This window comes from Oncorhynchus mykiss, chromosome 21 (genome assembly GCF_013265735.2).
Source record: "Oncorhynchus mykiss isolate Arlee chromosome 21, USDA_OmykA_1.1, whole genome shotgun sequence".
NCBI classification, from domain to species: domain Eukaryota; kingdom Metazoa; phylum Chordata; class Actinopteri; order Salmoniformes; family Salmonidae; genus Oncorhynchus; species Oncorhynchus mykiss.
The window spans coordinates 10,520,009-10,532,420 of NC_048585.1; the positions used below are offsets into that span (position 1 = coordinate 10,520,009).

General features: G+C 46.7%; 1 protein-coding gene across 10 annotated transcripts in view; it reads left to right on the top strand.

Annotated features, from left to right (window-relative positions):
- Nucleotides 1-2,937: 2,937 nt before the first annotated feature.
- The window catches only part of LOC110490805 (serine/threonine-protein kinase WNK1), a 175,669-nt gene continuing 166,194 nt past the window's right edge, over nucleotides 2,938-12,412 (top strand). For all 10 annotated transcript variants that reach the window (XM_036956822.1, XM_036956825.1, XM_036956824.1 and 7 more), the window contains exon 1: nucleotides 2,938-3,767. In XM_036956822.1, coding sequence (XP_036812717.1) covers nucleotides 2,955-3,767 — 813 coding nt within the window. In that variant the 5' untranslated portion in view covers nucleotides 2,938-2,954. The remainder of the gene's footprint in view (nucleotides 3,768-12,412) is intronic.

The window sequence follows — 12,412 nt, forward strand, 5'->3', positions numbered from 1 at the left end:
AACTAGGAATATCGTTGCATATTTTGTTTTTGAATTACTCTTCCAAGTATCAACCAACCGATCTTCTACGGGAGAATGGCCATAATACGAAAGGTAATGCCTTTACCAATCATGTTGTTGATATAGCTGGAAAGTGCATGCATATTGACACAGGCTAATGACATCTAGCTTGATTATTGGCTGTTTCGCTACGAAATAGCTTTTTAGCTCACTTCTACGGCTCGCTATAGCGCGTGCTGTGGAAAACCGTATCGGCGTTCTGTGGTGCGTCGGCTGGGTTTGCTTAACGTGCCTGGCAGTTGGACACTTGCAACTACTGCTAGTTTGTTGTAACAAGCACTAACTATTTATCTGCATTGTGCGCTCTGTCTGGAAGTAATTTTCAGCGCGAGACTATCCATATCCAGCGCGAGCGTAAAGTAACCAAGACTACCGAGGTTTTTACCTTACTACGTTAGCTAGTTAGTTGTCCAAGTTGACGATAAATAACATAACTATTTCGCTGTACATTCGCTTTGGTACAGACCCCTTGACAGTCGATATATTTGCCTGTTCGTTTGTAGAATTAATTATAGCTTCGACAAGACAGCACTGCAGAAGTGTAGCTAGCGAACTATTCCACCATGGTTAGCCAGTTATGCTAGCTAGCTATAAAGACGAGTGGGAAGGGAAAGGCCACAGAGCGTACTCTTCAATAAAGGTAAATGAATAACGTAACATTTATGATCGGAAGAAAATATAATAGAAAATCGAGTCACCGTTAACAGATACTATTGACAGCGTCAATGTTTTTCGGTGTATTTATTTTTTTTAGCTTGCTCACGGTATCGATTCGACCCACGAAATGAATGAGATCGTTCATTCACAGATTGACGACCCGTCATGTGTGTCATGTTTAACCAGGTTCAGATGTTTTTTGTATTAGCTTTGTAATTACATTTGTCACTTCGGATTTATCTTAATTTTGGGATTTCTAAAAAAAATCTCAGTTAATAAATTATCTGCGCATGGTCGGAAAACTGGTAAACGAGATTATACATTACCAGTGGAAATTACTCGTGTGAAAATATAAATAGTACAATTATGGGGAATTACATTTTTCCCCCGGTGCTTTAATTAACATTCAGACATGTCCATACATTTCTGAACAAGAGTAATGGAATGGGTAGCGAGCTAATTCGTTTTTAGATGCGACACTGTTTTTCGTCCCAAATCGCACACGTCCATATCAGTGGTTTTCAAACCACTCATTGGGGACCCTTCCTCCTTCCACAATGGAAAAGTTTAAACTGAATCCTTGGGACATGCCAACTCTGACGCTACTCCTAAACGGTTAATGCATGGCTCTCCAATAGGGTTAGTTACAACTGGTGTTGAAACGAAAACCTACAGGAGGTTTAGGGTAGAGATGTCCCAAGGATCCCAGATAGCACTAACCTTTTCACAATTTTATTGTAGCTCTGAACTAGCTCACCTGATTCACCTATTCAAGGGATTGATGATTTGTTGACATGTTGAATCAGGTGTGCTAGTTCTGGAATAGATCAAATACATGGAACGGCTAGGGTTCCCCTGAGAAGAGGTTTGATAACCATGACATATAGTAAACTACTTTTGTGTAGGGAATAGCTCTGGTCAAAAGTAGTGTACTATGTAGGGAATAGAGTGAAATTTGGTATATGCAAAACCAAGTCTCCTGTTCTGCAGCTGCAGTAGTGCATGCCAAACCAAGTCTCCCGTTCTGCAGCTGCAGTAGTGCATGCCAAACCAAGTCTCCCGTTCTGCAGCTGCAGTAGTGCATGCCAAACCAAGTCTCCTGTTCTGCAGCTGCAGTAGTGCATGCCAAACCAAGTCTCCCGTTCTGCAGCTGCAGTAGTGCATGCCAAACCAAGTCTCCCGTTCTGCAGCTGCAGTAGTGCATGCCAAACCAAGTCTCCCGTTCTGCAGCTGCAGTAGTGCATGCCAAACCAAGTCTCCTGTTCTGCAGCTGCAGTAGTGCATACCAAACCAAGTCTCCCGTTCTGCAGCTGCAGTAGTGCATGCCAAACCAAGTCTCCTGTTCTGCAGCTGCAGTAGTGCATACCAAACCAAGTCTCCTGTTCTGCAGCTGCAGTAGTGCATGCCAAACCAAGCTACTCTCTGAATTGTTTTACGCTGTAACCCTGAGGTCAAGCAGAGTCGGGGTTGAGGTTTACAGTTACTTTAAATTTGGATATGCAATTAAACCAAACTTCTCTGCCTCTTGACTCATTCCTTCACTCTCCCTCTGTTCTCTTTTTTAGTGAATCTGCCCCTTGCTTTGGAGGCAGTGGAGTTAATGGTGTGAGTGAGATTTCTCCCTCCCCACCATCACTACAGCGACACGCCAGAGGCTGTCCACTGTCCAGGCCCAAGCAGTCAGCCTGAGCCTGCTAGTACAGACTATCTGGCCTCCTCTTCTTGTGGTCCCTTATGCTCAATGAAGGCTATCTCTGGGTCGCTACAGGATGGATGGTGTGGATTTGACGGTCCTTGTGTGTCATCATCAGCGCTTGCTCCTCTGTGACTGTTTCCTGTTCTTTTCCATTTATAAAAGAACGCCCCCTCTTCTGGGCCCAACCACCCCTGAGCGCTGTAAAAGTTATAGTAACTATTGTTGCTAAGTGACACTTACAGAGGAGGTTAAGTTAACTCTCCCCCCCCCCCATCCAAACTCCACAGAGGGTTTTCTCCAGAGGTTTTATTTTCTATACCCATATTATATATTTCCCCTCTCAGGAGTTTGTTTGGAAGACGCACAGGTGTTCGGTTCTTCACAACAAAAGTTTTGGTTTATTGTTGGTTGAGGTTTACGGTTACTTTTTCTCAAGGTTTTTGTTTTTCCTTGTAATTTATTTATACCTCATATTTTTGATTTTTTTTCTCATTGCTCACACGGAGTAAATAAAAAAACCTGGAATAAAAAAAATAACAAGATGTCGGAAACAGACAAGTTCCTAGCCCCTTTCCCTCCGCCGCCCAAGAATGTGAATGGTTCCAGCTCGGACACGTACCTTGGTGAGAATTTGGGGACCGACGGTGTCCGCCGACGCCGCCACACCATGGACCGCGACCCCAAACAGGCCGAACATCGCTTCTTCCGGCGCAGCGTCATCTGTGACTCGAACGCCACCGCCTTAGACCTCCCCAGCAAGGCCGTCATCCTCACCTCCCCGCCCGACTGCGAGCCCCCCAGCCTGGGCTGGCTCTCCCTGGCTGTCCCCTCTGTGGTGGTACCCGAGCCGTGCCTGGCGGTGGCCGAGGTGGAAGCAGATGAGGAAGGAGGGGATGGGCCTTGTAGTGCGGTATTAGGGCCCAGTGTTGGTGGCGGTACTAGAGTGGGTGGTACGGTAGTGCAGATAAAGCCATGCACGGCAGTATTGGATGTTTGCGGCGGAGAGAAAGGAAAGAAGCTGTCGTCGTTAGCCGCTGCAGAGGCTCCTGGAATGGAGGAGGTGGCGCCCAGTAAAGCGGGAGAGCCCGCGGAGGAGGAGAGCGGTAGTGTTACAGAGGAGATGCGAGAGGAGAAGGAGAAGGGGGCGGCTAAGGCCCTGTTAGAGGAGCAGAAGAGGGAAGCAGAGAAAAAGGTTCAGGACGACATAGAGGAAGTAGAGACCAAGGCCATAGGGACCTCGCTGGATGGACGCTTCCTGAAGTTTGACATTGAGATCGGACGCGGATCCTTCAAGACGGTCTACAAGGGCCTGGATACGGAGACTACAGTGGAGGTGGCGTGGTGCGAACTGCAGGTAAGACACAACCCAATCATTTACTATCCTTCTTTACTTCCTTACTCTCTGCTCTGAGAAACATTTTAAGCAGTGTTTTATAATACTCTCTCAATTCTTCCTCCGCTGCCTATTGTAGTGGCGAACTAAAGTACCTAAATAGATTGGCGCACACAAAATATCCCAGGTATGAAGATACAGATAAGGTGCAGAAGGAAGGATGTAGCTTGCTAGTACCTCGTCTGATAAAGATCACACTGGGTTGACAGATGGATGATGTCAGAGCAGCGCTGAGGTACGATGATGCCCAGCAAGGGTGCAACTTGCAGGTGCTGATGCAACAGCCCAGACAGACAGAATGGCACACAGGATGTTGTTGCTAATTTCTACATTCTTATTCTGTACAAGAAGTTGTTTTTGTGGTCATGGTTCCCATAGTGCTTAATGTGGGTCATTCATTGAAGAAGCCTGGAGAGAGAGAGAGAGGAACATGTCTGTTAGAAAGTTTCAAGTTTGGCAGCCAGCCAGTCATATGACTGGATCTTAGCTGAATTCACAGCTCCGTTTAGAATCTAGCACAGCTCTAGCTCACGTGGTGGAAGGAGCAGTTGGTTGCATGGCTCTGTGATACAGTCAGTGATAAGTAACTCAAAAAACCCTCCACGAAGGAGCCTCAGTTTGGGGTCAGGTAAGCAGGGGCGGAGGTTAGTTTAAAAATAACACCTTGGGGTTAAACAGCTGTAACTCAGGGGGTGTGTCTATAATGGCATCCTATTCCCTGTATAATCGACCACTTTGACCAGAGCCTCAGGGGCACAGTAAAGGGAAAAGGGCACAATTTGGAACGCATTACAGGGGGTCCGTGTTAACCATGCTGTTAATGAAACTCAGTAGGTTCTCATTTAGAGTTCGGTCGGGTCACTCACTGCAATGAAGCTGTTTTCCTCCTGTGTAGGAGTCACAAGGTGCTGTTTCTCCCCCTCTGCTGAAATTCACTTGTTCTGCCACCTTTTCTTTCAAAGAGATGTTTGTGAGTTGTGACTGAGCCCTGGTCCCAGCTCTGTGGCATAGATGGTACTGTTGTCACAATGACTTACGCTACAACTTGTTAGTCATACAGTCAGTTGGGCTCAGATACTAGAAAACTGTCCAATCACAGTCCTCCCCTATAATCCACAACCACGGAATTGAATCACATCACTCAGTCGCCTGGTTGCTGCTGATTGCATGTGCATCATCCAGGCAGCTCATCCAATAGTGCATTTTTAATAACTATAAAGAGCTCCTGGTCTGTAGATTAATGTTATGTTACGTAAATGTGTGTATCCACTCTAACCACAGGTAACGTAATGTTACGTAAATGTGTGTATCCACTCTAACCACAGGTAACGTAATGTACATTGCATGTAGGGTTAAGACCTCTCTCTATTTGTCCTGCTGGCTGGGTAATCCTATGGATGTTAGTGTTAGTTAGTTAGTTTGTCAGACAGTTTTGTAAGACAGACTATGTACTTCTACTGACATGGGATGAAGCAGTGGGAGTGGGGTTACACACGCTGCCTGGGTGGGCGTGGCGTCATGAGAGCATCTGGAATTGGTCGATGACTGTTTGTGTGACGTGTTGTGGGGGGTGGTGGGCATCCCTCAATAGCTGAACCAAAGCAGTCCCATCCCGGAGGGAATGAACGAAGGATGGGGGGAATGAAAGAAAGGAGGGAGGCGCGGAGGGGTAGTGGGGTCGTAGGTCATGAGTAGGCGCAGCGAGGAGTTGATGACAATGTTTGCTTTTGACAAAGCGAGGGAGCAGAATGAAAAGGGGAAGTGGACACACACACACACACACACAGACACACAGACACACAGACAGAGAGAGAGAGAGGAGTGCCTGGCCTTGTATGCTGCAGTGGCCTTCTGTCCTTTTGTAGGCCAGGGCTGAGAGTTGGTTGTTGGGTGGAGGAACTCTAGAAGGAAACCACTTTTTAATTGGTCAATGTTTTCTGTGCTTGGGGGACAGTGGGGGGAAAATGAGGAAGAATAATCTAGGCTGCATCCCAAATGGCTCCCTATTTATTGCACTACTGTTGACAAAGGCGGCAAGGCCCATAGGGCTTTGGTCAGAAGTAGTGCACTCTATGGGGAATAGGGTGCCATTTGGGATGTTACCTTGTAGGCGGTCGGTTTTAGAGGGAATTTCAAGGTTTTTGAGCACCAAGCCAGGCTAAGTAGAGGGGAAGGGACCGAGCACCTTTGAGAGTTATTCTAATGCCATTCATGCTGGACTTGAGAGAGATAATTTCTATGGTCTCTTTCTCAATGCAGATTGTCTATGTTTGAGGCCAGAATTGTTTTATCTATTAATACACTTTTTTTGGGGGGGGGGGCGGCGGCAAGTTAGTCTTTTCCCATCGCTGCAACTCCCGTACGGATTCGGGAGAGGCGAAGGTCAAGAGAGCCATGCCTCCTCCGAAACACAAACCCGCCAAGCCTCACTGCTTCTTGACACACAGCTCACTTAACCCAGAAGCCAGCCTCACCAATGTGTCGGAGGAAACACTGTATTACTGGCGACCGATGTCAGCGTGCATGAGCCAGCCGCCACAAGGAGTCGCTAGAGCACGATGGGACAAGGACATCCCAGCTGGCCAAACCTCCACCTAACCCGGATGAATCTGGGCCGGGTTGTGCACCGCCGGCTGTGACACAACCCGGGATCGAACCCGAATCTGTAGTGACGCCTCAAACACTGCAATGCAGTGCCTTAGACCGCTGTTCCACTCGGGAGGCCCGTGTTTGGGGCCAGATTTAACCTAACGTTACTTTGAAATGTCTTTCTCTTAAGTTGAGGTTTTTGTATGACTTTCTAGGCTGATCATTTTTGTAAAACAATGATAGTATCTTAAAGAGCCACTGAACACGCTGTTTGGCACATGTGTTTTTCTGTTGCTCATTAGAAAGACTAGATTTCAGTCTTAGAGGTGTGTCTCCTGACCGATTTCCACTTTTGGTTAATGGTGTTTGTCCCTCATGAGACACTGTAGGAAGCCCATTTAATTTCCTCAGCGTCCTCAGAAATCTGTAATTAATTTTTACAATTTGGCCGAGGTTGTTTTAGATGCACAATTTTTCATCCATCAAAGGTGTTTGATGCAGTATTTCTCAAGTAAACAAAATGTGCTACGTGTTCTTATGTAAACAGTCAGAGCTGTTGGGCAGGTCTGTCTCATTGCCCTCTACCCAATAGCATAGACAGTCTCCACAGCTGTTCACCCTATGTTAGTGGGCACCCCAGCCTTCATTTACCCGGTGTCACTTTGTAGTAAATTTGGACTCTAGAATAACTGACTTACTTCATCCTATTTACACTTTGTAGTAAATTTGGGCACTAGAATAAGTGTTTCTGACTCATATCGATTCCACATAGGCCGTTTTCAAAGGGATTTGTTGCTTTTTAAAGGCAGTCACTCTTTTTAATTACTTAGCCTACCCCTCTTTATACTTGACTGATATTTGCAATTTAAATCCTTTGTTGCCGCGGGAACTCTATTCTTTATTTCATCTTCCTTGTATAGAATTAGGACACAGGGATATGACTGTGAGCTATGAGACTGCAGTCAGCTAAGCTTTGTGGAACGTTAAGTTATTTATGAGAAGTGCTGGAGATAAGCTAAACTCTTGGTAGTGTGTACCGGTGCTCAACCAGTCGGCGAAAGCCAACATCACCCATGACAGAGAACGGTTGATTGTCAAGGGCAATGAGTTCCTTTATTTTGGCTATAATGGATTTTGCCATTGAGTTGTCTCGCTGAAATGTTGTTACTCTTTCAAATGACTGCTGGACTTGCTGACTGTTTGATCCACACAGCAGACATTGTGGGCTAGGTTAGGAATGCTGTGTTGCACGTGTAGCTCTACATTTTACGTGGTGTCATTATGTCATCTACCTACGTTATATAGGTATGTACGTCAGCTTTAAAATCGGTTTTGCACATCGCTGTTAAACTAGACATCGGCCAATACCGATGTAGGCATTTTTAGCTAATATCGTCTGATTCCAATATGTTCACCGATATATCGTGCATCCCTAGTATCTTTGACCATCAGTATTTCCAGTCGTGAAATCCATAGATTAGGGCTCAGGACCTCGGTCTGGGGTGAAGGTTCACTTTCCAAGAGGACAACGACCCTAAGCACACAGCCATGACAACGCAGGAGTGGCTTCGGGACAAGTCTCTGAATGTCCTTGAGTGTCCCAGCCAGAGCCGGGGCTTGAACCGGATCGAACATCTCTGGAGAGACCTGAAAATAGCTGTGCAGCGACGCTTCCCATCCAACCTGACAGAGCTGGAGAGGATCTGCAGAGAAGAATGGAAGAAACTCCCCAAATACAGGTGTGCCAAGCCTGTAGCTTCATACCCAAGAAGACTTGAGGCTGTAATCGCTGCCAAAGGTGCTTCAACAAAGTACTGAGTAAAGGGTCTGAATACAGGTAAATGTGATATTTCAGTACATAGGTTTTTAGAAATGCTTGTAATGAAAAAAAAACTGTTTGTTTTGTCGTTATGGGGTATTGTGCATAGATTGATGAGGGGGGAATATCTATTGAATCCATTTTAGATTGAGGCTGTAACGTACCAAAATGGGGAAAAAGTCAAGGGGTCTGAATACTTTCTGAATGCACTGTATATGCTCTGAGTACTCGCTCTCGTAGCTTTTTTCTTTCAGTGCTTTCTCTCGCTTTCACATCATGAATCGCATGAGTCTCATTCATATATATCTCATGTCTCACTCTCGCTTTGGTTCTGAGCTTATTCTCTTGGCTTTTTAAAAATCTTTTGTGCTTTCACCTCATGAGTCTCATCGCTCTTTCTTTTACCTCATCTCTCTCTCTCTCGTGTCCTAAGATGTCAGAGAGAGGACAGGACAGTGGAAACAAAACAGTGTTATTGTAACTCAGTGGAGGAGACCTGTAAACTCTCATTTTAGGAGACACGTTCTTCATTCTGCTTTCGCAGAGTGATAGAAACAGAACCTGACTCACAGTTTGCGCAACACCCCATTCCACTAGCCATCCGTCTGTCTCTTTTTCTCTCTTTTCCCCTCTCTCCCCCTCGCTGACGTGTTTCCTGTGGTTCCTATCGGGTCTGTGTGACCTTGGGTCGTACTGGAGAGTAGACAGCAGAGTTTTGCTGCCCACACAGCAACCTATTCCCTATATAGTGCAGTACTTTTCACCAGAGCCCTATTTGTAGTGCACTAAATCGTGAATTGGGCTCCATTTGGGACGTAGACCCAACGTGCTGCTCTAATGGCCCTTAAACTGGTTGTCATGTAGACTCTTCACTTACACTTGGCTCTCCTTCCTCCTTCCGTTATGCTACAGGTCCAGGACCTGCGCCAAGGAAAGTCTAGGCCTACACACACACACACACACACACAGCGACACACGCGTGCGCGACACACACAGACACAGACAGACACACTGAAGCAAGACGTTTTTTGGGAAAAAACTGCCGTAAAGAATGTAGAAGATGTAAATTGACCCGATTTATTCTATATTACAACACAGTAATGGACTAAGAGGTCATACTGGAGGTCTTTCTCTCGCTCTGCTCTGACGTAATCCTTCAGTCGGCCCTGAGCTCTGGGGCTTATCACAGAGATGTTAGTAATCAGAGTAAAGGAATTTGTGAGGGAGGTGACTCTGCCTTGTCTGCCCTGCAGCTAAGACACACACACACACTGAGATCTCAGAGGCAATGGCTAAGTGAGCAGTGGAGAGAGCGAGAGTCTGCGTCCCGAATTGCACACTATTCCCTATTTAGGCTGGTGCACCTCCTCAAAAGTAGTGCACTATGTAAGAAATGGTTCACTATGTAGGGAGTTCTGGGACACAGCCACCGTGTCGTCATCAGTGAATAATGCAGAGGATGTGAACAGGGAGGAGTGCCAAATTGCAACCTATTTTCTTTATAGTGCACTACTTTTAACCAGAGCCCTGATCAAAGGTAGTGCACTATAAAGGGAATAGGGTGCCATTTTTGACAGCCAGAGAGAGAGGAGGGAAGAAATCTGAGCCACAGCCATTTCCCTTCTCTTCCCTTGATTCATTGTTGAAGTACTGTGTGTGTGTCAGTGTTGGGTCAGAGGAAGACAGAGCAGAGGCGAAGGGGCTGCGCTTCCTTCATTTACAAACTCTGTCCTCCTTCCTTGTGGTGTGTGTGTCTTGAGTGTGTGCGTTTACACGTTTTTGAGTGTCAGATATAGGAACATAAGTCTGTAATGGAAATCTACTGAGTGTGTTTGTCTTGTCTCTGAAATATATGATTGACAGATTTTTAAATTTTTTTATTCTCTCTCGTTCTCTCTCTCTGCTTTGCATTTTATCACTCAGCTAGTAAATTTGTCTGTCTGGTTTAGTCTTTGGGCTCCATGTCTGCTGAAAGCATTTGTCTCACTCTTACCTCCCCCTCTCTCTGTCAGAGCCTTGTGGGTGGGATAAGGGTTTTGAGTGGCGCAGTGTGGTGTAGAGGATTTGCGTGGTTTGAGTTGCGGCAGCAGTCAGACTAGGCTACACTAGAGCGACATTGGGATTGTTCTGTAACAGGGCTGTGAACAAGGCTGGGTGAATTGGGGACAGGTGAAGCCCCTGTGTGACAGTGGGGTTGTTCTGTAACAGGGCTGTGAACAAGGCTGGGTGAATTGGGGACAGGTGAAGCCCCGGTGTGACAGTGGGGTTGTTCTGTAACAGGGCTGTGAACAAGGCTGGGTGAATTGGGGACAGGTGAAGCCCCTGTGTGACAGTGCGGTTGTTCTGTAACAGGGCCGTGAACAAGGCTGGGTGAATTGGGGACAGGTGAAGCCCCTGTGTGACAGTGGGGTTGTTCTGTAACAGGGCCGTGAACAAGGCTGTGTGACAGTGGGGTTGTTCTGTAACAGGGCCGTGAACAAGGCTGGGTGAATTGGGGACAGGTGAAGCCCCTGTGTGACAGTGGGGTTGTTCTGTAACAGGGCCGTGAACAAGGCTGGGTGAATTGGGGACAGGTGAAGCCCCTGTGTGACAGTGGGGTTGTTCTGTAACATGGTTGTGAACAAGGCTGGGTGAATTGGGGACAGGTGAAGCCCCTGTGTGACAGTGGGGTTGTTCTGTAACATGGCTGTGAACAAGGCTGGGTGAATTGGGGACAGGTGAAGCCCCTGTGTGACAGTGCGGTTGTTCTGTAACAGGGCCGTGAACAAGGCTGGGTGAATTGGGGACAGGTGAAGCCCCTGTGTGACAGTGGGGTTGTTCTGTAACAGGGCCGTGAACAAGGCTGTGTGACAGTGGGGTTGTTCTGTAACAGGGCCGTGAACAAGGCTGTGTGACAGTGGGGTTGTTCTGTAACAGGGCCGTGAACAAGGCTGGGTGAATTGGGGACAAGTGAAGCCCCTGCGTCAGACATGCTGTATGATTTACCTCTGAAGAAGCATGACCCAGCTGAGCTTTCTCGCTCGCACTGTCTCTCTTTCGCTCTCTCTCTCTGTCGTTAGCTGTCTCTCTGTGTGTGTGTGTCGCTCTCTCTGTGTCTCTTTCGCTCTCTCTCTCTCTCTCTGTCTCTAGCTGTCTCTCGCTGTGTGTGTGTCGCTCTCTATGTGTCTCTCTTTCCATCTCTGTCTTCCTCTCCTTTTTTGTTTTTCTGTCTTTCTCGTTTCCGTCAGACGCTTGTCTGTTCCCACATCTTAAGCTAACTGTCTGCTCTTTACTTTTACAGCCCGTCTCTCCTCAGTAGCACAGAGCGCTAGGCTAAATGCTAAAAGTCCCAACTGCAGTAGACTAAAAGCTAGAAACTCAACAGAAATAGGCTAAATGCTAGGCTAATAGCTAACATAAAGCAGGTCAGCTTGGCCTGCTCTGAAAGAAAGGGAAGGTGAATACCTAGTCAGTTGCACAACTGAATGCATTCAACCGAAATGTCTCTTCTGCATTTAACTCAACCCCTCTGAATCAGAGACGTGCGAGGGGCTGCCTTAATCATCATCTGCACCCGGGGAGCAGTTGTTGTTGGGGGTTAACTGCCTTGCTCAAAGGCAGAACGGCAGATCTTCCCATCTTGCTGGTTCGGTGATTTGAACCAGGGACCTTTCGGTTACCTCTTAACCGCTAGGCTACCTACAGCACTGAATCTCCTGTAGGTTTCAATGCCTGTCTTTTAAAGGGATTGAAGGAAGGGGAGAGAGATGGTGGCATGCCAAGGCTTGTTCTTTCTCTCCGCTCCTCCTGAGATGGGGATCTAAACTATGTGAAGATGTTTGCTGTAATTCCCCAGATATCCTCAGGGCCAACCAAGACTCTGAGTTTAAGAAGAAAACGTTTTTGTCTCTTCTCTTGGGAAGGCAGTGAACTGCTCATGTTTTCACTGCTCACCTCTACACCTCCTGCCTGCTCCCCCACTTCCACCTCTGTTTTACCTCCCATTATAAGCAATGCAAGTGACTCGTTCCCACGTCATACTTCCGTGTTAGTGCCCCTGGTGTTTTGAATGGACTCATGAAAATGTGGTTACATCAGATATATATTTTCAGTTTTAGCGCTGAAGACCATTTTTCGTTAGGTTTTTGCCTATTGAATACCAACCTACAAAAGATCAAAAATGACAAGGCTACTAGCATAGCTTATTGGCTCTATTACT